Source organism: Harpegnathos saltator, unplaced genomic scaffold, assembly GCF_003227715.2.
Source record: "Harpegnathos saltator strain DR-91 unplaced genomic scaffold, Hsal_v8.6 scaffold706, whole genome shotgun sequence".
Lineage (NCBI taxonomy): Eukaryota > Metazoa > Arthropoda > Insecta > Hymenoptera > Formicidae > Harpegnathos > Harpegnathos saltator.
Window position 1 is genome coordinate 1 of NW_020230545.1, and position 27,239 is coordinate 27,239.

The window sequence follows — 27,239 nt, forward strand, 5'->3', positions numbered from 1 at the left end:
CACATTTACTAATTCTTTCAGAAAGTTCCAACTTATTACATTTTTTCTATCTTTAATAACCCCTTTACTAATTGCATTCCTCAAGCTTCAACATGTGACATGCATCATAAAAAATAAAATATGTTTAGATGTCAATAGGATACTTAAAATAGAACAATATGTTCAAATTGACTGTTTTAACTGTGCGCCTAGTATCTCGCATATTGCATATTAGAAGTTGCCCATCAATGTAATACTAACAACGAAATTGCTTTCATGGAGAATACTTAAATGTTATTTAACAAATTGGCTTTTCCTTACATTTAATGCCTCGATAACATTAAATGCAATTGGGATTTTAAATGATCATTATATGACACTAACATAAAAAGAAGATATGGGTAGCAAGGCAGATACAGACTTACTATCTTTATACCCGTTTCAATAAAATCGTGTAATTCTTTGCCGTCCCAATCAACTTTTTTTCTTAAATTCATTCATCAAAAGATATTGAAAACTAAGTGTTTTCCTTTCTCTCTAGCATTTTGCACCTTATCGAGTTTAGTTTTAAACGATTGTTCAGATATACCGAATTGCTACGAATTGTCTGCGTCACATGCGCAGTGTACTCGGTGAGTAAACTTTTTAAAAACATTTTTCTTACATACAAATATGCTGCAGGCGAATGAAAATGTAACGTGCATGCAAAACTTTTTAAACTTTCGGGAACGACTTTTTCGCTTCTTATTTAACATTGTAAGTAGCAACTGTTGCATAACAGGTGACAATATATCCTAAATAAAGAAAAAGGAAGTACAAAATATAGATGTAAAACAGAAGAAATCAAGGAGACAAATGGTTGTACGCATAACATATACATAATAACTTATTTAACGAAGATATAACATCATTAGTGCATTTGTAGATTTGTAGATTGAGAGGGTATATGTATACGCACAAACATTTGTTATATCATATTTTTAACATGATGTGAAATCAAGTATTGTTCTATCATTGCTCATTAGCATGGACCTTTCTATAAGAGTCAATATTATGATGAAGTCACATTGTGATTGGAGAGTTATCATGAACTTTTTATAAAAGAATAAACATTGTGGACAATGTGAATTTCAAATCTTTCTGCGAATGGAAAATAGCTAAACTCAACTTACTTTGACTGCATCTATACCATTATTTGTTATAAAGTTTTTACTTTTCAGGTCCTGAAGCAAATCTTTATAAGTTAAAACTTTCTTCTGCATACGGTTTTCTTTTGCCACATATTTTTGTTTCATTTCGAATATATGACACATATCTTACAAACTGCTCCCATTTTGCATCAGACACAAAATCTGTTTTACGGAAGCATTTTGTAGCATGTTTAGAAGTGTTTACAAATATTTTTTTAATTTTTGAGTTTCTAAAATTCTCTTGCACAATTTCCTGAAAATAAAATTTTGATAATTTATAATTTGTTGAATAAACTCGATAGGAAAAATTATTTAAATCTTTAGATATCTCACTTTTTTCTACTGTGATTATTACTGTGGTTGCTATGGATATTTATGTTATTAACATCTTCTGCTACATGTGTACGTATATCTGCATCTGTGTCCGTAATGGAATTCTTACTCGTATTTTGACTATAAAACAAAAAATATTCACATACATTAATGTTTATCTTATATATTACGATAACTTTATTTTCCCTTTTGGTGTATATCTTAGTGTATCTTTAGTGTTTCTACCTATTTCTTTTCATTGTCTATGTCATTATTTTCTGCTGTATTTGTATTTATATCTGTGCTTAAATTGGTATCTGTATCCTTCTCCACATGTTTACTACAAAATAAAATATTTCAATGTAATGGATCTATTGCATTTCCTGTAAGATTATTACATGTATGTTCTTATTATAATTTAACATTCTCACCAATTTTCTTCCACGAAAATTAATGGAACTGCAGTCTTTCTCAATATTTTATTTTTGTTTATATTCATTCATTTCATGATAGTCATTTTTTGTAAAGTGGTCACTGCATATTTTTACTCCTTTGTAAGATACATCACGCCAATAACGTGAAACCATTTTTTCGCATTTCTTCATTTTTTGGGATTCTGTAAATTTTTTACATATATATTTCACTTATATATATGTGTATATATATTATTAATTACGATATGTTTACATTCATATTGAATACAAATATATTTTTTAAATTACTTATGAAATGATCGTGGATAAAGAGGTTTTCTTCCACACCACAATACAGCACGCAGTAACTATTTTTTAAAATTTTATTCCTTGTTTTCTCCGTGAATATGTATATGCTATGGTGCGTCGACGGATTCGATTAACTGTAGTCAACAAAAACTTTTAGCAACACACCAGCACTGACACAACACTGACAGAATAATCAGTTTTTCTTAAATGAAAATGCGAAACGAATGTCCGAGGCATTAGAAGGAAAGTAAGAAATAAAGCTGCAGAGAAACGCGGACAGAGCAGTTAGAGAAGATCTTCCAATGTGATTCTAACCTTCACGCTACCCTTAATCCTGCTACGTCCGACATGCGCGTGTGATCGCAGGGAAATTAAGCGCGTAACAATACGTTGATACTAACTTTAAATAAATAAAGCAGAGCATCTCCTGAATCGTGCAGCAAATAAACTGGGAACGACGACACACCTCTTTTCAACCGCATACAGCTGTTTCACTACTCTTTTTCGCTCCCCACTCTTTCCCCACTCCTTTCCTTGTGTGAGAGAGAAAGATATATCGGCACCTATTGTCCGTCTCTTTCTACTTGATCTTCAAGTTTTGGCCCTCACACGCAGTCTATTCTTACTATGTCTATGGGTGTACCCATACCCTTCTCCTGCCGTTTGTTACGATGTAATCAATCGAAACCTCAAGGTTCCATTCATATACCATTTGTAACGCGCTTTCGTTTTACAGGAAAAGATAGTGCCCCAACCAATGAGCTTCAGGCTAATATTATATGCATCGTACGATAAACTCGTCGGACGTTCCAATTGGCTGGTAAAATAAAGAATTCTAAAGCGATGAGAGAAAAAATTGGAAAGTCATAGAAACTCGGCTAATCGGAACGTCCGACAAGCTTGTAATATAAAGGCTCGTCTACAATAGCTGTAAAGGCCCATCTACAATGGCTGTAAGAATAAGGGGGTCTATTCCCTGAAACGAGGACCCTGATATCGCATGCGATATCGCATACGATAGCAGAAATGATGGGTGTTTTCCAGCAACGGAACACAGTCATACACTGTTGACACAGTGTTTACACCAGAGAGAAGAATGAGAGCGGCCACCGGCCGCATTTCGGGGGATACGGCTAGACGCATTTTAGAGACGCCATCTGACCAAAATGCGCCTAAACTACGTCCGCTAGGCGCACTTTCACGGTGATAAAAGTAAAATGCGCCTAGGTTCGTGTCCGTACTACTTCCATGCAATGGATAGTAGATTAGAAAAAGACAGACGACAGACAATCGTTCCGTCTTTGTCTCACTACTGAGCGGCGCGCGGCAGTAAACACGAGGCGAGGTAGCGGCGATCTTATCGCTAAGCGAACATCTCTCCGCTTTTCTTTCATCTTTCACGCTCCAGAGACATCAAAAGACGCGGTAGCGTCTCGTGTCAAGGGAACGTGCGAAGCGAGGAATTATTTTTCACGCACGCGAGGTAGCACATGGGAGACTAGACGAGCGTCGACATATTATCTGTTTCTTTCCCGCTCGTCTAGCTTATTGACTGCGTGAGCCGCGAGATTTTTCTCGCTACTCCTATACCTCGCTCTTTCTCTCTCTCTCGCTCGTTCTTTCTCTCTCTCGCGCACTTGCTCGCTCTTCCTCTCTTCTCGTGTTCTTACGGCTTGATTAAATATATTAATTACATGACAATATATATATAAATAAATGACACATATATAGTGTATATGTATAAAAGAATATTTAGTATTAATGCACAAATAAAGAAGAGAGAATTATAATGAGAGACGAAAAGTTAATAGAAATCCACTCTTAGCCAATATATACATCTTTTAAAAATGATTTGTTATTAAAGTATATGACAGAATAATTTATTTATGCTAATAAATTTAAATTAAAAATTAAATGAAATGTTATTTGTTTTGTAAAAGATATTCCATTGTTACATTTTTCTTTTCGTAGCAAAAATAAATTTAGTCTAGTAAAAGAAGAAATTAGTTTTATTATCATATTTCAATTACGACTTTATTATTTAATTTTACGAATAGATAACGTGCATATTGTTGCTCAACGGAAACCGCGAGAAAATGGTGATCTCCGTCAAAAAATAAATGCAAACTTTTTAATAATATAATAATTTTTTTACGTAAGTGTTTGTTTTTATAGTATAACCTGTTGAATTTTATTAATTATTAATTCAGCATGTTATAGTACAAAAAATATTTTAATATAAAAATTAATGTAATATTAACTGTTTACATTTGCAAGAAATATGGATAGAACAGGATAGGTTGCAATGATACATAGGAAGAAAAAAGATAGATGGATAAATAGATAGATAGATAGATATAGAGATAGATATAGGTGGATAAATAGATAGACAGATAGATAAATAGATAGATGGATAGATAGATATAGAGAAATAGATAGATAGATAGTTAGATAGTATAGAAAAAAGATAAATAGAAATATAATTATCATTATTATTATTATTAATGTTTTCAGTTTCAAGAGAACATTCGCTTAAACGTAAGTCTTACTTAGGTCCAGTTACGAGTGTTAACACTCGTAAAGTCAGCCGAGTTTTAAACATCTCGTAGAAACAAGTGCTTCAACTCATCAATATAAATGTAGAGGAAAGTAACCGAAACAGCCAAAAACCTCCTACAGAAAGGAAGAGATTTGAGCATAAATTCATATTCAGTAGTTTCGAGACATTAAGTCAATTAGACATTCCATGTTAATGTAAGTTGCATATTAAATAATAATCATTCATTGTTAATCTCTTTTCTGCTTCGCATTTATTTTCGAGCTTTTGCATTATGTTTCAAATCAGCATGTTAATCTTTGACTTGCGAAAGGAATTGTTCAATTAACAATTGAAACTTAGAGAATGTAATGAAAGGCCATATATCATTGATAATTGATATGAGCAATTTCAATCGGTTCAATCGAAGAGCGTTCCGTTGTGTAGGTTACAATTGGTTATATAGATAATATTTATAATCGTAACATCGTGAAAGATGCCGATGATTGAAAAACGCTAAGATTTAGTTTCATAATTTATTTTAACCGGAGTTTAAGACTTATTGAGACAAACTTGCATAGTCATATTATTCATATGCATAACTGAAGTAGAACAAATAATTATATAAAAGTGAAGATGATGTCAAACTTAAGTTAAAATAATTTTGACGTTATCTTGACCTTTGATGATTATTTGTTCTAGAGAAAGAAACAGATTAATTAAATGTAAAATATGTCTAATATAAAAGGCACGCTTGTACGGATTATGATTGGTTGATTTCCTTGTGCACATCAATGATGCGATTATGTAATTTTGTTGAGATAGGCTTTTAAAGAGTTGTCTTATTGAACCCGACAAAAAATACGTATATTTCGTTAATTTTTTTTGCGGAAGCGAAAAAGATCACATGATTAAAAGATTACGGGTTTTGAGAGTTTGCTTAATGATGTTTGAAGAATATATATACATTTTTCTACAAGTATGTAAGTTTAAAAATATATAAAATATTGCAGTAAAAGCAAAGAGGTTGCAAATAGACGATTCCAAGGAATTTCTAAATGTGTGTGATTTAATTTTACACAATTATTTAAAGTAGCTTTTTATTTTCTATAAGTATAGCTATCGTCTGAACTACAATCGGAACACAAATAATAACATGGTAGCATTTAGAACAAAAATCGTCTATTTCTGGCCTCTCGGTAAAGTTTAATAAAAAATATTAATTATTAATGAATTTGGTTAATTGTAGTTAAAACGGTAAAGAGAAGTCTATTTTATAATGCTGCCAAGTTGCAAGTCGATTGGTCAAATAGTTATTGAGATATCGTGCGTACCGTGGAACCTCCTTGCTTTCACTGCAATATTTTTCATATTTTTAATCTTATATGTAGAAATTTATATACATTCTTTACAAACATCACATTAAACAAACCCTCAAAACAAAAATCCTGTACTCTTAAAGAAACAGGATATTAATCTAAAAAATAGAAACGATCAGAAATAACCGCTCGGTACTTCTAATATTAACGAATTATATTCCGGTTAAAATAATATAAATCGTATAATATATTCCGGTTAATGTAATATAAGTCGTATAATATATTCCGGTTAATATAATATAAGTCGTGAAACTGGACCTAAGTAAGACTTACGTTTAAGCGAATGTTCTCTTGAAACTGAAAACATTAATAATAATAATAATGATAATTATATTTCTATTTATCTTTTTTTCTATACTATCTAACTATCTATCTATCTATTTCTCTATATCTATCTATCCATCTATCTATTTATCTATCTGTCTATCTATTTATCCACCTATATCTATCTCTATATCTATCTATCTATCTATTTATCCATCTATCTTTTTTCTTCCTATGTATCATTGCAACCTATCCTGTTCTATCCATATTTCTTGCAAATGTAAACAGTTAATATTACATTAATTTTTATATTAAAATATATTTTTTGTACTATAACATGCTGAATTAATAATTAATAAAATTCAACAGGTTATACTATAAAAACAAACACTTACGTAAAAAAATTATTATATTATTAAAAAGTTTGCATTTATTTTTTGACGGAGATCACCATTTTCTCGCGGTTTCCGTTGAGCAACAATATGCACGTTATCTATTCGTAAAATTAAATAATAAAGTCGTAATTGAAATATGATAATAAAACTAATTTCTTCTTTTACTAGACTAAATTTATTTTTGCTACGAAAAGAAAAATGTAACAATGGAATATCTTTTACAAAACAAATAACATTTCATTTAATTTTTAATTTAAATTTATTAGCATAAATAAATTATTCTGTCATATACTTTAATAACAAATCATTTTTAAAAGATGTATATATTGGCTAAGAGTGGATTTCTATTAACTTTTCGTCTCTCATTATAATTCTCTCTTCTTTATTTGTGCATTAATACTAAATATTCTTTATATACATATACACTATATATGTGTCATTTATTTATATATATATATTGTCATGTAATTAATATTAACCAAGCCGTAAGAACACGAGAAGAGAGGAAGAGCGAGCAAGTGCGCGAGAGAGAGAAAGAACGAGCGAGAGAGAGAGAGAAAGAGTGAGGTATAGGAGTAGCGAGAAAAATCTCGCGGCTCACGCAGTCAATAAGCTAGACGAGCGGAAAAGAAACAGATAATATGTCGACGCTCGTCTAGTCTCCCATGTGCTACCTTGCGTGCATGAAAAATAATTCCTCGCTTCGCACGTTCCCTTGACACGAGACGCTACCGCGTCTCTTGATGTCTCTGGAGCGTGAAAGATGAAAGAAAAGCGGAGAGATGTTCGCTTAGCGATAAGATCGCCGCTACCTCGCCTCGTGTTTACTGCCGCGCGCCGCTCAGTAGTGAGACAAAGACGGAACGATTGTCTGTCGTCTGTCTTTTTCTAATCTACTATCCATTGCATGGAAGTAGTACGGACACGCACCTAGGCGCATTTTACTTTTATCACCGTGAAAGTGCGCCTAGCGGACGTAGTTTAGGCGCATTTTGGTCAGATGGCGTCTCTAAAATGCGTCTAGCCGTATCCCCCGAAATGCGGCCGGTGGCCGCTCTCATTCTTCTCTCTGGTTACACAGTGTCGACTTGTAGCTGGAACCACGGTCTTGAATACAGGTCGGGAAACTCCTACCTTTTTTTGGTGGTGGGGGTGACTCGCTTAGTGGCGATATTTTTGGTTCGCCTTCTAACCGCGCACGCCGCTGCGTTGCAAGAACTTTTTGTCACGCATGCGCGTTGTAATAAATGTAAAATGAAAAAAGTATATGTATCTTGTTAGCTGAAAAATGTGAATGAGTGGTAGCATGAGATCCTTGCACTCTTACCGTTTTTAGTTCGATTCCGGTTAATGTATTTTTAACAAATATTTTACGAAAAGTAAGAAAATGTGTTATTTAATTATTACGTATTGTAATTATGTAAAAGACATATATTATGTTTACGCGAGCGTTACTTTTGTAGTATCTTACTTAAATTATTGTAACTTATGATAATTTACTCTGCATAAACGGGATTCTATTCAATAAATCCCCGTTTACGCGGAGTGAATTATCGTAAGTTGCGATAATTCGAATAAGTTACTACAGAAGTAACGCTCGCGTAAACATAGTAGTAATAGTACTATCCCGCGATATTCGTAAAGTGAAATAAAATAATAAATCACTCCCGTTGTACATAGAAATAATGTTTATTTATCATATTGAGGTAAATGCAGAGGTAATAAATGTGAATTAATGAAAGATGTGATTACTTTTTGAAATAGCAATCCATTTCCGCTTTTTATTCACAGAGTAAATGTTAACAATTATAATTACATTTATTTATCATGCAATGTTATAAACTTATCGAAATAGTTCATCGATTTGTAAGTTTTGATAATTTTTTTTTCTGTACAAATACTTTTTTCTTCTTTTCATTTTCTTGAAATGTAAACTGTCTCATTCTCATTCGAATGTAATATTGGAGTGTATATGACAGGAGATGTGAGGCATGTGTTTTGCTGAAGTTATTATTTCCATCAACGTATTTTGCATTGTTTTTGGTATATTCAAGGAAACATATTTTTTCTCCAATGTTTCGTCCTGAATATTTGCCAGCTCGTTTTGCTTAGAGATAAACTGATCTTGCAACAAGGCGATTCGAATTTTTGATCGATTTTTCATTCGACGCGTTACGCTCAATTTTTTTCTCAAGGCATTTATTTTCTTAAGATCAATTGGATTTGTGGTTCCCACGACTCTTTTTACTTGATCACGCTTTTTAAAACGTGCCTTTTTTTGCAGCAACGTGTTTTTCAATATTGTGCAACGTTTGCACCTTTTCGTTTTGGTGGTTAATTCACAATCGGTATGATGCCAAACATTGCAAGAAGTTCGATACGCGATGTCTCGTTGAATAAGACATTCTTCAACTGGACCAACTCCTTGACAAACTGGCATGCTTTCGAATTTCGACAAAACGGCATGTAGCGACGTTACATCGTTCATATTTTGCAAGATCTTAATTTCTTGAATGTCGACCGATTTTCCAAAAATCTTGTAATCAATTGTGCCGTCTACGTCGTCGATTATGACACTTTTGTCTATAATAGGACCATCTGTGTCATTATTGGTCATCAACCATACGTGTGAGAATATCAAATACCGTTTTGTTCCTCTGTACGACTCGGTGAAACTCCACGACTTTGGTATTGTGATTAACGAATCTTTGTACGCTAAAACATATAAAATATATATGTAATGATATTATTCGTATTATCAGACCTTAAATCTTATAATCCCTGCAAACGTTCGTACCAATACTATATTTGTTCATTTTTATATATAGTTAATGTAGATACAATAATAGCAACACTTACACGCCATGCTGATACTTTTCATGAGCTTTAGGTCAACCGAGTCCGATATTCTCTCACAATCAGTGAAATCATTTGTTTCTTTTTTGCTTTGCTGGCAATCAATTGCACTCAAATTCTCTGTATTGACATTCGTGCTTTCAGAGAGCAAAAACTCGTCAATATCATCGGCTGTAACAGAGTGTATAATATAATAGCTATTACGAAAATAGCATCATGGAATGGCTGCATACAGTAGGAATCAATTGCTGGATTGCTATTTGAATTCGTGGAATACAATAAAGCATGATAATATTTACTTGTCACATCAACAGACTGTGGAATAGGCAATGTGATTTCGATGGATTTTGATAGTGTACAATGCACGTCTGAGTTAAGCGATCCATTACTCGCAGCATCTACACCCAACTTTTCTTCCTGCAAATCCTCGTCCTTGGAAACTAACGTAGTCGAGGAAAACTCATAGAAAATCGTGGGCACAGCAGATTTAAATAAACGAGTTCGCAGGTACTTAGCCTGAACAAATTACATAAAATCAACTTATACAAATTGGGTATCTGATTTTTAAAGTCTGGAAATCGAGATACACTGAGACTACTATATCTAGCTCTTAATTATCTTTTTTAAATTTCTTTAAACCTCAGGATAAGATTACTAGTCACATAAGTCTTGAATTATAGTGTCAATACATAGATATATTATTAAAATTTCTTTTGACGCGACAGAATATTTTTTTTCATAACTGAGCTTACCTCGGTTACCACGTTTCCTTGTGCATCGCGCATTACGAGCTCCCTTATTATACTTGCTTTATCAAAATGTTTTTCACATACGCATTGGTTGGGTTTCAGGTCCTTTATGCCAGGGATTGCAGATATCCATTTTTTACGCAATTCGTCGCATTTTGGCACTTTAAAAACTGAACACTTCACTGCGACACTTTTGCATCCAGTCTTGCATTTCGGCACGACACAATACTTTGTCATTGTTAATTCACTACGACTTTGTGCGCTTGTTACACTGTATTTCGCTGGGTAAACCCAAGTTTGCAATGACCAAATTGCGATAACCTTCTATATAAATTATCATTAACTCCGCAATGACAGCCGCTCACGAAGTTAGCGCAGCGAGATAGCACTCTTAACTTACAGCGCTCCAAGTGGTGATAGTGTCAACTAAAAATGCCTTCACTAAGCGGGTCACCCCCTCCATAGGAGTTTCCCGACCTGTATTCAAGACCGTGGCTGGAACGCTGCTTAGCTTTTTTCTTTCACCGTTAGAGTGCAGGGCAGTTACTTTATATATCTTGTTACTAGTTTGCAATGCAAACAGACATATGTCAATAATTTAAAATAATAATCTAAATCGTTACAAGATACTTTCTTATAAGTTATATAAAGGTTAGTGTTTTTTAACAAAATTTTCTTATAAATTAGCTTATTTATCAAATATATAGAAGAGAATGATTAAAAAAATCTTATTAAATTATGTACATTAAATTATTATGGAAAAGTAATCAATTAAATAAATATATTTTTTATAATACTATTTTTAATATTAATTAAATATAACATGTTTTATTTTATCTTTTCACTTTATTTAATTTTATATTATTAAAAAAATTAATAGTTTTATTAATTAATTAAGTAATTTTAATATAGATGAATGGGAAGGAAAAGATAGTTATTAATCTTGTACTGGAGAGTATGATAAACACCAGTGCAAGCGCAGAAGACTCAAGCAACAGTGAAATAGACTGGAACAATAGTAGTCTTTCAATTGATGATACATCTTTCAGTAGTGAAGAAAACGATGGTTATTTATTATTGTTTCCTTTAATGAAATATTTAATCAGTGGGTGTAAAAGACATCGAGTTGAAGATTATCTTCATGTTGTGGATAGTTGGACAGATTTAGAATTTAAAGAGCACTTGCGAATTAAGCGTAATTTAGCAATTCGATTAATAGGTAATATTCATTTTAAATATCAAATAATTTATATTTTTAAACATGATTTTATAATATTTAAAACGTATAATTCTTTATATATTCTAGATGAATTGCATGAAAGTGGATTTATTCCTTCTCATTCGTTTGGAGTGAGACCAATTGAAGCGAAACTCAGCTTTCTTATATTTTTGTGGCACTTGGCAAATACAGAACCTCTACGAACAATATCAGATAGATTTGACGTTTCAATTTCATCTGTCTTTCGAGTAATTCGCCGAGTGACAGCTTGGATATTGATAAAATTAGACGACGTTATTAAATGGCCCGAAGGACAACACGTCGCATATGTTTGTCATCAGTTTTATGCTAAAAGAGGCATTCCAAATATAATGGGGGCTATTGACTGCACTCAAATTAAAATAGAGAAACCTAATGTGGAGAATGCAAGAGATTATTGTAACCGGAAAAAATACTTTTCTGTAAGCCTACAAGCTGTTGTAGATGCGGATATGAAATTCATTAACATATACTGTGGTCAGCCAGGTTCTCTCCATGATGCACGAGTCTTGAGAAAATCTGCATTATACAATTCAGTTAATGAACATAGAGAAGTAATTTTTCCAGATGAAAAATTTATAATAGGAGACTCTGCATATCCGTCTTTACAATGGCTTGTTCCTCCTTTTCGTGATAACGGTCATCTTACTCCTCTTCAGACCGAATTTAATTTCATACTTTCTTCAACGCGTATGGCTGTAGAAAAAGCATTTGGTTATCTGAAAGGACGTTTTCGACGAATAAATTTTTTTTCGGAATACCGTGAAATGTCGTTTATTACAAATACAATTGTAGCTGCATGTATCTTACATAATTTATGTTTGAATTATGACGATGATAATGTCGATTATGATGATGTCGAAATGGAGGAACTGAATGATAATATTTATGATAATGTAAATGGAAATATTAATTTTGGACATCAAATAGATCGAAGGATGTAATTATTGAGGGAAATATTTGACCAGGAATAAACAATGTACACTGATTATTATATTGGTTTTATTTATTTTATTATATTATACCCAGGCAGCAAGCCTAGGTTATTTGTTATTAAAATAAATGTATCATATAATACAATAAATAATTTGCTAACCATTCTCATGCTAAGGCTTTTATATTTATTCAATGTCTAAAAATGTTAATACACATATATTTTTACATCCTGCAATATAAATGTTATATTTTATAATGCAATTAAAAATCTATTGACGTCTAAAGACGTCAATAATACTTCATTAAAATGTCTTTAGACATCTTTAGACATTATTTTGCTACCTGAGTAATCAAATAATAAAAAAGTACTAAATACCTTCCATGGTTCTAATATATCTCCTCACTTTTCTTCTTAGTTGTAGGTGTATCCTCATGTCCTTTACATCTCAATATAACCTTAAAAATGTTTACCTCCTATCAGAATTACCACTCCGTAGAAAAATAAATGGTATCAGATTTAAAAATGTTGGTATTCATGGAGTGACAACATAGTCGAACACAGCATTTTAGCTGTGTCCAATTGTATCGACTTGTGTCGTAGTTGGAAAGCACTGAGTCGGACACTGTGTTACACAGTGTCACTTGTGTACGTTGCTGGAAAGTACCCGATATTCTTGAATGAATGAGATGCATCGCATGCGAGAAAATATCGAATGATTCATATCGAGTGGTATAACCCAAGCGATATGCAAGTCGCATACGATAAATCTAGTAATAAAAGCGCTGTTTTCGACAAAAATGAGGTTATACAATGTGAGTGAGGTGAATTAAATTAATTGTTTTGCAATGAATATGGCATATCAAAATGCTGTGCAACTTCATATCGCTGAACAATTGGAAAATATTTTCGATTATAATGGAAGACCGCGTTTTCATATAAGGGATGATCCATTTGAATTATCAGAACGACAGTTCATAAATCTTTTTCGATTGAAAAAAGAAACAGCAAACAGACTTATTAATATTGTGGAAGACAATTTTGTAGAACCATCACGATCTTCAGCTTTGGACGCGACTGTACAAGTGCGTACAACACATGCAGAATATAAATTATTTGATATAATTATTTAATAAAATTATTGTAGGTTTTAGTTGCATTACACTTTTATGGATCAGGCAGCTATCAGAATTGCATAGGAAAAAATATTCACATGGCTATTAGTCAACCTTCGGTTAGCAGATGTGTTCGAAATGTGACTAACATTCTTAATTTACCAGAAATATTCAACGATTGGGTGTGTTTTTCTAACACCTTTCAGAAGCTGCAACAACTACGTAACAAGTTAGTATATATTCAGAAAAATTAAATAGGATAATGTGTATATAATTATGGTCTGTCTGATCTCTATGACCTGTATTCTGAGCTCTCTTTTATTGATAAAAGCGCCTCTAAAAATGGCATATAACCCTTGTGATTGGCTATAAGCCACTTTTAGAGGCATTTTTAGCGATAAAAAAGAGAGCTCAGAATGCGGGCTTATGACATTGGGTACTTTCCATTTAGCGATACAAGTTGACTCAAGCATCATTTTATCTTTGTTCTACATTTTATGAGAAAAAAGATAGAATGATACTTGTGTTGATTTGTGTTGCTAAATGGAAAGCACCCATTGTATATATATATATATATATATATATATATATATATATAATATAATCATACGTATTTATTATGTATATTATTTATATTATATGATAGATTATTATATTATATATAGATTATGTTATATGCACAGTACCCGTCATTAATTTATTCCGTTCCTTTAGTGAATGTATATAGGATGTGTAACACATTCTATAGAAAATTGCTAGGGGAACGAAACGAATTAATGACAGACAGTGTACATATATATAGATTTTGGATTAATCATCGTTTTCCTGGAGCGATTGGTTGTATAGACTGCACTCATGTTGCAATTGTTTCACCTCCTAAAGAAGATGAGAACTATCCTGAACATATACAGGGTGCACGATTTATCTGAAGACATTGAAATATCTCGAGAACTATGCATTGGATAAAAAAAGTGATTAATGAAAGTTGTTAGTCTCGAAGGGGGACATCCAATGATACCAAACTCGACCTCCCACCCCACCCCTTGGGGGCAACTTTGAAATCTTAAATGGAAATCCTCATTTTTTATTGCAGATACGGATTCTACGCCACAAAATACGTAAATTTTATCCGAAACTTTTTTTTTGATTCGTGATAGATGGCGCTGTAATCGCAAAAAATTATATTTTCCGCAATTCTCCAGAAATGATCATTGGATTGAGAAATAAAAAATACCTGTTCAATATTTTTAAAGAACATAATAAAAGTTATCCCCCCCCATCCTCTCGGGGTAGGGTGGGTGATAACGTTCAAATCTCAAATGGGAATCCGAATCGAAGAGGGAACTGCTCAACGCGCCACTGTGGGTGTATGGCGAACTACGGCTTATTATAAAAGGCAGTACAATGTGGTCAGAGCTCACTTTTCTTTCAGAATTAGAACTGAAAGCATCTCTAACAATTTCATTTTATTTAACTAGTTTTTATTACCTGCATATCTATCCTTCATTCTTTGAACAGAATTGCAAGTAGAAAATGAATTCTGCAACCGTAGAAGAAAAAATTGAAATGATTCTGATTTATGGTGAATGTAGGAGGAATGTTGACGATGCTGTTGCCTTGTATGCTGAGCGTTTTCCAGACAATGTTCGCTCACGTTCTTTTTTTTACAAAGTTGTGACTGCCTTTATCTCGGATGGCAGCGTACAAACTAAAAAAAGAAAACGAAGAACAACTGTTACAGGAGAAGTTAATGAAATAGCTGTTCACCACAACCCACAGGTAAGCACTCGGCAATTACATCGCGATTTCGGAATTTCCGGAGATAGTATTCGCAGAATATTGCATCGTCATAAGTATCACCCATATCACATTTCACTGCATCAAGAACTTCATGGCGATGATTTTCATAATCGAGTGGTGTTTTGTGAATGGGCACTTCAACAAATGCAAACGAACCCCAATTTCATTGCTAATGTACTATTTTCAAATGAGTCTACATTCACAAACCATGGTGGCGTTAATCGACATAACATGCATTACTGGAGTAGAAAATCCCCACTGGTTATGACAAGTTGAACATCAACGTCCTTGGTCGGTTAACGTTTGGTGTGGAATCATAGGGAACAGACTCATTTTATTGAAGGTCTTTATTTTATTGAAGGTAATTTGAATGGAATCAAATATCGAAATTTCCTGGAACAGGAACTACCACCACTACTTGATGTTGCCTTGGACGTTCGACAAAGTATGTGGTTTCAGCATGACGGTTGCCCAGCGCATAACAATAGCAGCACGGGAAGTATTATACCGTGATTACAATGGTCGGTGGATTGGCAGAGGTGGCCCGATTAATTGGCCTGCTAGGTCGCCTGATTTGACATCGCCGGATTTCTTTCTGTGGGGTTACCTAAAAGATAAGGTTTATCAACAAGTGCCAACAACTCGTGAAAACATGGTAGAACGCATAAGAAACGCTTGCGCTGAAACTCCCGCAGATATGCTTCTATCCTGTGTACAGTTATTTGAAAAAAGGATCAATAAGTGTATTGAAGTTGAAGGTAAAAATTTCGAACACTTACTCTAATTAATTGAACAGTGAGAGGCAAGGGGACTCACATTAAAAAAGCACCCGAAGGGAACATAAAACTACTCCTCGTCGTTGTTCCTGTGTAACGCTAAAAGTAGTTTCTCGGAAAAATTCAACGCTATCTATCACGAATGAAAAAAATTGTTTCAATAAAAATTTCACGTACAATCTAATTCTGCAATGAAAAATGTGGGTCTCCATTTGAGATTTGAACGTTATCACCCACCCTACCCCGAGAGGATGGGGGGGGATAACTTTTATTATGTTCTTTAAAAATATTGAACAGGTATTTTTTATTTCTCAATCCAATGATCATTTCTGGAGAATTGCGGAAAATATAATTTTTTGCGATTACAGCGCCATCTATCACGAATAAAAAAAAAAGTTTCGGACAAAATTTACGTATTTGTAACGACGCAAAATCTTTACGCCGTTACGCTGACTGCTGCCTAACAGCACGCGGCAGTCAGCTGAGCGCACACCCCCCGACCCGCGCTGTCACCGCGCCTAGACGTCGCGCTCAGCCGAACATGCCCGACCACTAGGCAACAACGCTCGGGCACGGTCGGCCGCCGAGCCGAGCCAGCGGCACCGCCGAAGCTATCTTCGGCAAACGCCGCATAATCACGATTAATTCCGATTAAAAAACGGAATTAACTCCGATTAAGGGCGAAGAAAACCGAAACCCCAAAATCTCGGGTATATAATCCCGGCAGATTTTGACGAAAGGGAAGTCTCCAGAGTTCCGTCTCCGCAGATAGTTCTTTCCGAGAGAGGATCAACCGAGAAGCTCCTGCCGAATTCGACCCCGGGAAGGCAAGAGCTGATCAGCTAGGATTTAGCACATCAACCCAGCGCGCAAGGAACACTTATGTCACCCGCCCCCTCGACCACCAAGGCGGTCGACACTGCGGCCGAGGATAAAAACGAGCGCGACGTGTCGCGACGCGTTCTTGTACCGGTTTTTGCGACCCGTCGTCAAGTCGCGTGCCGAATCACCCAAACTCGCGCTTTAAATCACGGCAGAAACACCAGCAGCGCATATTATGGGTTCGGGGCGCACACCGCGCGATCACTAATCGGTGGCTCTACACTCACCGTCTGTAGGAATCAAGCGCCGTACGAGATGCTTGCGTAATTAAGCGTCAAGTAAACAAGTGAGGCGCCGCCTCACAATTGTGACCCCGCGTGGATCGTAGCGACCGCGGAAATAACTCGCACGATCACCGAACACCTAAACATTGGGACGCCGCGTCACGGCACGCGGTCGTAGCGTGCAAATAAAAACTTATTGTGTTATACTTATTTGTCTTCTCTTATTGACACGCACACATACACACACACCTTCACCTAAGAATCTTTCCTGTGGTCGGCTCGCAGCCAACGATCCAATCCACAGGGCCGGATCAACCCGAAAAAAAACCGAGCCTAGAGGCGCGACCGTTACATATTTTGTGGCGTAGAATCCGTATCTGCAATAAAAAATGGGGATTCTATTTAAGATTTCAAAGTTGCCCCCAAGGGGTGGGGTGGGAGGTCGAGTTTGGTATCATTGGATGTCCCCCTTCGAGACTAACAACTTTCATTAACCACTTTTTTTTATCCAATGCATAGTTCTCGAGATATTTCAATGTCTTCAGATAAATCGTGCACCCTGTATACATAAATAGAAAAGGATATCATTCTATTAATGTACAATTGGTAAGATTGTGCATTAACACAATTTAATTAGATATATTATTATACAAATTCAATTAGATATATTATTATACAAATAATACAAATATAGCTTTCTTTGCAGATATGTGATTCTGATCTTAAGATAATGAATGTTAATGCCAGATATCCTGGAAGTACTCACGATTCGTATATCTGGAATAATAGTAATGTTCTTCCTATTATGCAAGATATTTACAATCGTGGACACAGCTTTTTTTTATTAGGTAATATATAATCGTCAAAGTGATTATTCAATATTATTTTTAGTTACAATATATAACATTATATTGCTTTACAGGTGATTCTGGTTATGCTCTTAGACCTTGGATGATGACTCCAATAATGGACAATAATCCTAATATTGGAACAAGTAGATACAATGATCGGCAAAAGAGCACTAGATCACTTATTGAACGTTGCAATGGTGTCTTGAAGATGAGATTTCGTTGCTTGTTTGTAACGCCGGTGCCTCCGGGTTCGATTTTTCTTTCGTCGATCCGACCCCTGCGTCGCGATCGTCGTTAGCGAATCGCGCGCAGAAGTTTTTATTAGGAGAAGGTGATTTTTCGTTGAATGATTAAAGTCGATCGGTTTTGTTGATAGAGACGCTTTATTGTGTCGTTTCAGCACGCAATGACCGCGTGTTATTTTCGCGAGGTTCCCCAATGTTTGGGTACCGCTTCAACGTGCGATGTTGTCTCGCTTCGGCTTGTCGTCGCAGCGAACGGCCGTATTCCGCTGATGATGGTTCGGTTAGGTGCGTGACTGTCGCTTCGTTAACAGTAATTATTTTAACATACAGACAGTTCCGCAGATGGGAAATAAGAAAATTCGCGACCGTGTCTAAAATAGCGATTTCGTGCGGGCGTTATTGCAGGCGTTACTCGGATTTAAATGCTCGGGTGTAATGCTTGGTTACGTCGGACGCTTGCTATACATAAGAACCCGCGCAAAAACGCGTCGCGTCGGGCCGCGTTATCGCTTGCGGTGCGTACACAGTAGGTAGGCCGTTCGTCGCGCGTGAGACTGGCGATTGTTTTTCCCGTGAATCGTTGAAATTACTTGCTTCGCGTCGCGCGATTTTCGTTGACGAAAGAGGTTCGCTAAGTCCTGCGGCTTGATCCCCCGGGTTCTACGAGTTGCGGGTGTTAGGCGATTTCTCTTTGTCTGGAGGTCGCGATGCGCGTTGTTGACGGAGTTATGCCGGGTCGGCGGCCGCGCCGGCTAGTCGGTAGGTGTGGGTGACGACTCCGTCTGCTCCTTTCATCCTTTCGTATTCTGAGTCCTAGAGGAAGTAGAGAGGAAGAAACAAAAGAAAGATATTTATGAGAGCGTTCCGGAGAACACACCGGAGTAACGGCAAACTCGCCGTTCGATCTCTGAATCGTGAAGACGGCACAAAATAAGATCGTTCCGGTGAACACACCGGAGCGACGGCAAACTCGCCGTCCGATCTCTATATCGCAAAGACGGCACAAAATAAGATCGTTTCGGTGAACACACCGGAGTAACGGCAAATTCGCCGTTCGACCTTTATATCGCAAAGACGGCACAGAATAAGATCGTTCCGGTGAACACATCGGAGTAACGGCAAACTCGCCGTTCGACCTGTATATCGCAAAGACGGCACAGAATAAGATCGTTCCGGTGAATACACCGAAGTAACGGCAAACGCGCCGTTCGATCTTTATATCGCAAAGACGGCACAAAACAAGATCGTTCCGGTGAACACACCGGGGCGACGGCAAACTCGCCGTCCGAGCTCTATCTCGCAAAGACGGCACAAAACAAGATCGTTCCGGTGAACACACCGGAGCGACGGCAAACTCGCCGTCCGATCTCTATATCGCAAAGACGGCACAAAATAAGATCGTTCCGGTGAATACACCGGAGCGACGGCAAACTTGCCGTCCGATCTCTATCTCGCAAAGACGGCACACAATAAGATCGTTCCGGAGAACACACTGGAGTGACGGCAAACTCGCCGTCCGATCTCTATATCGCAAAGACGGCACAAAATAAGATCGTTCCGGTGAACACACCGGAGCGACGGCAAACTCGCCGTCCGATCTCTATATCGCAAAGAACAAGGAGTAATTGCGGATGCCGACGGCTGCGGCCTGGTAGATTACTTACTCGCACTCTCGATTTTCCTGAATGCTTTCTGCGGACTTTCTGACGGCTATTCCTAGATGACGGACTTCCTCAGATGCTTCAAAGACTCCTCAAAGACTGCTTGAAGCTTGTCCCCAAGACTCGACTGACTCAAGACAAGAACTGTCGGGTTTATATATCCGTCATTTCTGTCTTCGGTTTCTTTCGTTTATTAATCCGAATTTGATCGAGATTAATCGTGAGTATGCGACGTTCGCCGAGGATCGTTTTGGCGGCGTCGCGAGTTCGGCTCGGTGGCCGATCATTCCCGAGCGTTGCTGTTGGGTCTTCGGCCAGCCTCGGGTGAGCGCGTTGAAAGGCGCTGTGACAGCGCGGGTCGGGGGGGTGTGCGCTCAGCTGACTGCCGCGTGATGTTCAGCGGCAGTCAGCGTAATGACACATGTGCCGGTAAAGCTAAGACTCCATGCATGCGGTGAGCTCCGGCAAACGGCTGCGGTGACCAATCAGGAGACAGACGCATGCCGGAGCTTGCCGCAACCGGACTTGCGCCTCCCTCCTGATTGGTCACCGCAGCATTTGCCGCAGCTCACCGCATGCATGGAGTCTTAGCTTAAGTGTCGTTACATGTTGAAACAGAATTTTACATTATCGACCAGATGTATGCTCGAAAATTATCAATGCTTGTACCGTGTTACATAATATGTGCATTCACGACACGTGCCTTTACCCGAAGCAGATCATGAAATATTGGATTTTGGTATGAATGTTATAGATGGTGTAAACTAACCCGGGATATATATGTTAAATAGAAATAACGAACTGATAGCTGGACGAAGAATTCGCAATAATCTAATAAGACAGCATTTCTCCTGACAATATTTTGTACCTTTTACACATGTATTATATATATACATATTTGTATTTTATTATTGTAACAAGTTTTGGCAATAAATAATATTTTTGTAAACATTTGCTTGATTTCTTTTGGCAATATTCTTTATAATAACAAACATATAAAATGAACATAAAATAAATGTCTTATCTTTAAGTTTTTCCTTTATAATAGCAAATACACAAAATGAACATAAAATAAATCTATTATCTTAGTTTTTTAACTTATGTAACAATTTGTACACATCAACAGCTTATAGGAACATTTATTTCTTTGTGAATACACTAATGTCATTTTCACAGCCTATATCTTATATCTGTAACTCTTTAATTGCTTTTTTTTACTAATTGCTCCAGCAATGTGCATATATTTTCTTTGATATTGATATCTTTTTCTTTCAGAGCTATTTTCTTCTTATAAAGTTTTAATTTCTATGCGTAATATGATTTTCGTATCTCGCTATCTTCCTGCGAAATTTTCGCTAACTTTTCAGTTTGTTCAATTGATTTATCATATCTTTGTGCAGCAGAAATTCTTTTAACACCTCTTTGTATGCCACTCGATTTTGAAGCTGGTGTTACAGAAATATCTGATATGTTGTTGACTACACTAATTGGTGTTTCTAGTGGTTGTTTCCATTTTTTTTAAAGATTTCCTATTGTTATTGTCATTATCATTGTTTAAGTTTTCTTCTGGTGAGTTTTCTTCCAATATACTGTAATAATCTTGAGAAGATAATGACTGTTGTGACACAGATTGCTACGTTATTTCTTGACTTTTGTATTTTATGGGAAAATTGTCCCTATTTTCATCAACATCGATTTCACATACAATTGAATCATCTATCCACTCTTGCAAAAAATATCAATGTACACGCATACTTTCTGTTAATATTTAATATTATAATTTCTTAATATATTTCTGATATTATAATACAATACAACAAAGATGCTTACAATTTGCACGTTGGATTCTTGCACTGTCTTATGTCCTCCCACAACTGTTGTACCCATAATTGCCAGGACATTTTGATCCATTTCGGTTAAAACCTGACTTGACGCAGGCCCTCCACCAGTTGCTTTTGCATGATTCTTGATCAAAATATTTTTGGCTTTAATGGAACTTCGCATGTCTTGCCAAGTCTATGATATGGACACAAAGTAGACAATCAGATTATTTAAAGTATATAATCTTTTTTCTGTACAAAGAAATCTAGGTATTTGTCAATATAATACATACCTTTCGTCATTGTTTCCACTCTTTTTGTGCACCAGGTATCTCATGTAATTCTGCTGTTACTTTTTCCCATAATTTTTGAGCATGTTTAAAAGTAAACGTTACAGAAAACTTTCCACTATGTAGTCCCGGATGTTTACGCATAAATTCTGCAATTTAAATATATATTATAGAGCACTAAAAAGAGTATTGAAAGATTAATAAATAATAGTTACTATCAGTCTGTCAAACAGCTATTACTCATTATTTGTTGACCCATTAAATGTCTTTAAATACAAGTTGCAAATTTTTAATATAAATAAGCTCAGTTTAATATAATAAGCTCAGTTTAATATAAATAAAGCCAGCGGCACACGATGCTTGTTTTCGTGCTGGATTAAATGGCTGGTTGCTTGCTGGATGAAAATACTGCGTTTTGATTGGTACTTTTCCGAAGATGGATGGAAATGCACCAATCAGAACGCAGTATTTTCATCCAGCAAGCAATCCAGCACGAAAACAAGCACCGTGTGCTGCTGGCTTAAGCAGAGTTGACTGACAGTTTAAAGCAATTTCATTAGACTTACATATTGAAAATAATACTTACCAACTAACAAATTTTTCTGTTCTTCATTAACATATGTACATCGTTTCTCTACTTCATTTGACGCCAATGCCATTTTAAATCAATGTTAACTGTTAATACTTTTTTAACTATAATCAAATTTGCACTTCAAATAAAATATATCACAGAAATTTTTGTAAAGAGTTGAGCTGCGTTGTTTGGATTTAGGCTGAGTTCCGAAATTCGCTGCCAGTATTCAAGAAAATACGCGACATAAATTATAGATGTTCAGTACGCAGTGACTTTCAGAACACAGCTTTTATCACATACGAAATTTATCGCACACCTCATATCGCATGATAGCTCAGAATACCATTTTGAAGTCGCATACGATACTGACCGTGAGATATTTTCCGCATGCGATAATTATCGCATGAATTTAAGAATAGGGCCCAAGGTTCTAAGCGTAAGCAGTAAGAAATAGACCAACCACAATCGATCATTATAAGAATAACCGATTATGGTTGGTCCATTTTTTACTGTTTACGCTTACAACTTTAAGCCAGCGGCACACGGTGCTTGTTTTCGTGCTGGATTGCTTGCTAAATGAAAATACTGCGTTCTGATTGGTACATTTCCGAAGATGGATGGAAATGCACCAATCAGAACGCAGTATTTTCATCCAGCAAGCAATCCAGCACGAAAACAAGTACCGTGTGCCGCTGGCTTTATTCTTGCAGCCATTGTAGATGGATTTTAAGAGTAAGGGCCAGAGCACAGACTTCTGCATAACGCATAATACACAACGCATAAGAGAATCAACCAATCAGAGTTCTTCATTTCTGTCCTGAGGAGGGAAATGAAGAAAACTAATTGGTTTATTCTTTTATGTGTTATGTATTATGTGTTATGCAAAAGCCTGTGCTTTTGCCTTAAGGCTGTAAGACTGTAACGTAAGCTGTCAGCGAATGAAAATATTTCATTTCGTGTCTTGCAACCTTACAGCCGTACTCTTAAGGCTCGTCTACATTAGCTGTAAGAGTAAGACTGTAAGGTTGCAAGACACGAAATGAAATATTTTCATTCGCTGACAGCTTACGTTACAGCCTTACAGCCTTATTCTTACAGTGTTAATGTAGACGAGCCTTTACAGCTATTGTAGACGAGCCTTAAGGCCTGGTCTGTAATATGTGTCGTAAGTTGTAAGCCGTAAGAATTGGCGAATCATAGTCGATTATTACAAAAATAATCGGCTATAATTGATCAGTTCTTACGGCTTACAGCTTACAACACATACTAAAGGCCCATCTACAATGGCTGCAAGAATAAGGTTGTAAGCGTAAGCAGTAAGAAATAAACCAACCATAATCGATTATTCTTATAATAATCAATTGTGGTTGGTCTATTTCTTACTGCTTACGCTTAGAACCTTGTCCTTGCAGCCATTGTAGATGGGCCTTTAAAGCGTGGTCTACAATGGCCGTAAGTAGTAAGAAGAAAGCGTGAACAGTAAGAAATGGACCAACCACAGTTAATTACTTTTGTCATAATCGACTGTGATTGGTTTATTTCTTAACGCTTACGCTTACTTCTTACTGCTTACTGCCATTGTAAACCACGCTTAAGAAATGAACCAACCACAGTTGATTATTTTTGTCATAATCGACTGTGATTGGTTTATTTCTTACCGCTTACGCTTACTTCTTACTGCTTACTGCCATTGTTGACCACGCTTAAAGGCTCGTCTACATTAGCTGTAAGAGTAAAGCTGTAAGGCCCAGTTCCACAACTTGCTTTAAACGGAGTTTAAAGCAAGTTGTGCAACTGGGCCTAAGGCTGTAACATAAGTTGGCAGCGAATATTTCATTTCGTGTCTTGCAACCTTACAACCTTAAGGCTCGTCTACATTAGCTATAAGAGTAAGGCTGTATGGCTGTAACATATGCTGTCAGCGAATGAAAATATTTCATTTCGTGTCTTGCAACCTTACAGCCTTACTCTTACAGCTAATGTAGACGAGCCTTCACTCTTATAGCTAATGTAGACGAGCCTTTAGGTTGCAAGACACGAAATGAAATATTGACTACGTTTACACAGCCCAATTTACTCCAAAGTTATAACATCGATGTTATAACTACTGACGTTAGATGCCGTGTAAACACTCCTTTTTTTTTATCACGCAGGGGAAATCCATCATGGATACTCTCGCCCTTTGGGGGGATGGGGGTTATGTCGGACTCCTACTAACTAAAACCCCTGCGGGATGTCTACCTGTCGGACCGGTGAGAGGGGAGTCAGAGGAACTACTCCCGTATTCCCTCCCCAACCCCCCGGCCCCAGGGCTACAAACCGGGAGCCCCTCGCCTCTGTTCCGCGCCCCCTTTCCCCGTTCCGGGGAAATTAGTCGGAGGGCGCGGTCCTCGACGGGTTGCCCCGCCGGTTGGCCTTCTGGTTGCTCCTGAGGAGAGAGGGGACATCCACCCTCCCTCCTTACCCCCCTCCGTTTATCGGAGGGGGAGGATTTTGGGGGAGTGGTCCCAGCCCCAACTGGGGTGCCACTCCCCCTTTTCTCTACCTGTCCGACCGCTCGGGGGGCAGGGATTCCCTCCCTACTCCCCCCCGCGGCCGGAGACGGGCCGGAGGCGGCCGAGGAAGTTCCCCGCCCGTGGGCGGGTGCCCTCTCCTCGTCCGACACTACCTAGGGTTCGCTGGCGAACCCCCCCCCCCGGGGAACGTAGACCCAGGCGTCGCCTCCTGCGACGCCTCCCCGGCCGACGCCCCCACTTGGCGGTCTCCTTCTGGGACATTACTCTCCTACAGAAGGAGACCGCCGCTGACCACGCCTCCTCGCTCCCGCACATAGCTTTCACCATGTGCGGGAGCGAGAGCTCTTCCCCGTGGTATCCCACCGCCCTAGCGAGGACACGGCGCTCCCCGGCCCATGCTGGGCACGCGGCCAGGGTGTGATGCGCCGTGTCTTCGCGTACAGGGCAGTGGTGGCACCGGGTGGTGGGCTCCTTCCTTATCCGGTGCAGGTACCTACCGAAGCATTCGTGCCCCGTCAGTACCTGCACCAGGTGGAAGGACATTCCACATCCCCTCCTGTCTGTCAGTTCAGACAGACAGGGGCGGACAGCCTCGGCCGTCGCGAGCCCGGGAGTCGGACAAAATGTCCGTCCACCTCTTCTGGGTCCGGGCTCTGGCCTGGAGATTCAGGGCCGCCAGGCCCCTGGCCGTGAGTTTCCCCTCCTCGCGGAGCTCACTTACCTTCCAGAAGAGGATGCGCCTCTCCTCGGCGAGGAGCTCCACGGGAGGGACACCGGCCAGGGTGGTCGCCGCCATGTACGACACGGTTCGGTACCCCCGAATCGCCTTGATTAACACGGGCCTCAAGGCCTGCCGCAACACACGTTATCTGCTGCGGCAGGCCAGGAGCTATGACGCCCAAAAGGGCGCCCTGTACAGGGCGATTGAGAGCACCGCCGTGACGTACAGGCGGCGGGCCCTCCAGCCTGGGCCCCCTTGGACGCGCATCAGACTGGCTACGGCCTGTCCGGCCTTGCGCACCCTGGGGACCAACTGCCTGAAATGCGGCCCTAATCTCCACCAGCTGTCCAACGTCAGGCCGAGTTATTTCATCGTCGGCCCGACGCGGATGTGGACGCCATTAACCAGGACCTGTGTCTCCGACGGCGCCCCTCGACTGCCGTCGTGAAAATACACGGCCTCAGTCTTCTGGGGCGCCACCTTGAGACCCAGGTCCCTGATGGTTCCCACCACCGATGCCAGCGCCGCTTCCGCCCGGAGGCGAGCCTCCCCCCAGCTCTCCCCCCCGGCTGCCACTAACGTGTCATCCGTGTAGCAGATGACGTGGTAGCCCGGGGGGAGCGCAGTTCGCAGCACCCGGTCGAACGCGATGTCCTATAGCAGTGGACCGAGAACGGAACCCTGCGGGACACCGCGCGCCGGCCCTGGACCCCGTCCTCCACCGGGAAGGCGAGGTCCCTGCCCCCGAAGTAGGCCGACAGGATCCGCCAGAGATAGACGAGCACCCCGTGATGCACAAGGGCCCGTCCGATCTCCGGCCAGGGCAGGGTGTTGGAGGCGTTGGTTATGTCGAGCGACACCGCCAACAACACCCCGCCCTCCCCCTCCACGACCCTTCGGGTCAGGTCCCGGAGACACTGGATGGCGTCCAGCGTCGATCTTTCAGGCCTGAACCCGAACTGGTGGTCGTGGAGGTTCGGCTCTTCTGAGGACAGATGTTGGACGAGGCGGTCGGCAATGATGCGTTCAAGCACTTTGCCCACCTCGTCCAGCAGGCATATCGGCCTGTAGGCCGACGCACTCCCGGGTGCCTTGCCCTCCTTGGGGAGGAGGACCAATATGGCCCTCCTCCATTCTGGGGGGGAAGACCCCCTCCCTGAGGCACCCACTCATCACCCTGCGCGTGGCCG

At 38.5% G+C, this 27,239-nt stretch overlaps 4 protein-coding genes and 1 long non-coding RNA gene across 7 annotated transcripts; 2 read left to right on the forward strand and 3 right to left on the reverse strand.

The window, feature by feature from the left end:
* Nucleotides 1-492: 492 nt before the first annotated feature.
* LOC112590076 (uncharacterized) lies at nucleotides 493-1,408 on the reverse strand. The gene is made up of 2 exons (XM_025305627.1): nucleotides 1,152-1,408; nucleotides 493-773 (listed from the first exon to the last, which is right to left on the reverse strand). The coding sequence occupies exons 1-2, from the start codon at nucleotides 1,290-1,292 to the stop codon at nucleotides 576-578; spliced, it is 339 nt and encodes a 112-aa protein (XP_025161412.1). The 5' UTR covers nucleotides 1,293-1,408; the 3' UTR covers nucleotides 493-575.
* A 7,292-nt stretch (nucleotides 1,409-8,700) lies between these two features.
* Nucleotides 8,701-10,824, reverse strand: LOC112590079 (uncharacterized). Its single transcript, XM_025305629.1, has 4 exons — nucleotides 10,386-10,824; nucleotides 9,867-10,149; nucleotides 9,637-9,804; nucleotides 8,701-9,492 (listed from the first exon to the last, which is right to left on the reverse strand). The coding sequence occupies exons 1-4, from the start codon at nucleotides 10,617-10,619 to the stop codon at nucleotides 8,723-8,725; spliced, it is 1,455 nt and encodes a 484-aa protein (XP_025161414.1). The 5' UTR covers nucleotides 10,620-10,824; the 3' UTR covers nucleotides 8,701-8,722.
* Nucleotides 10,825-11,470: 646 nt separating this feature from the next.
* On the forward strand, nucleotides 11,471-12,584 carry LOC112590072 (protein ALP1-like). The gene is made up of 2 exons (XM_025305624.1): nucleotides 11,471-11,601; nucleotides 11,689-12,584. The coding sequence occupies exons 1-2, from the start codon at nucleotides 11,472-11,474 to the stop codon at nucleotides 12,582-12,584; spliced, it is 1,026 nt and encodes a 341-aa protein (XP_025161409.1). The 5' UTR covers nucleotide 11,471.
* Nucleotides 12,585-13,428: 844 nt separating this feature from the next.
* LOC112590073 (uncharacterized) lies at nucleotides 13,429-18,450 on the forward strand. The gene is made up of 4 exons (XM_025305625.1): nucleotides 13,429-13,659; nucleotides 13,722-13,918; nucleotides 18,078-18,219; nucleotides 18,294-18,450. The coding sequence occupies exons 1-3, from the start codon at nucleotides 13,429-13,431 to the stop codon at nucleotides 18,100-18,102; spliced, it is 453 nt and encodes a 150-aa protein (XP_025161410.1). The 3' UTR covers nucleotides 18,103-18,219; nucleotides 18,294-18,450.
* Nucleotides 18,451-21,249: 2,799 nt separating this feature from the next.
* On the reverse strand, nucleotides 21,250-22,557 carry LOC112590077 (uncharacterized). 3 transcript variants are annotated; one of them, XR_003113975.1, is made up of 4 exons: nucleotides 22,479-22,557; nucleotides 22,242-22,387; nucleotides 21,959-22,144; nucleotides 21,250-21,886 (listed from the first exon to the last, which is right to left on the reverse strand). It is a non-coding gene; the product is annotated as an uncharacterized LOC112590077 (long non-coding RNA). The 3 variants fall into 3 exon arrangements; XR_003113974.1 differs by having other exon boundaries at nucleotides 21,250-21,853; nucleotides 22,454-22,553; XR_003113973.1 differs by having other exon boundaries at nucleotides 22,454-22,553.
* Nucleotides 22,558-27,239: the final 4,682 nt, after the last annotated feature.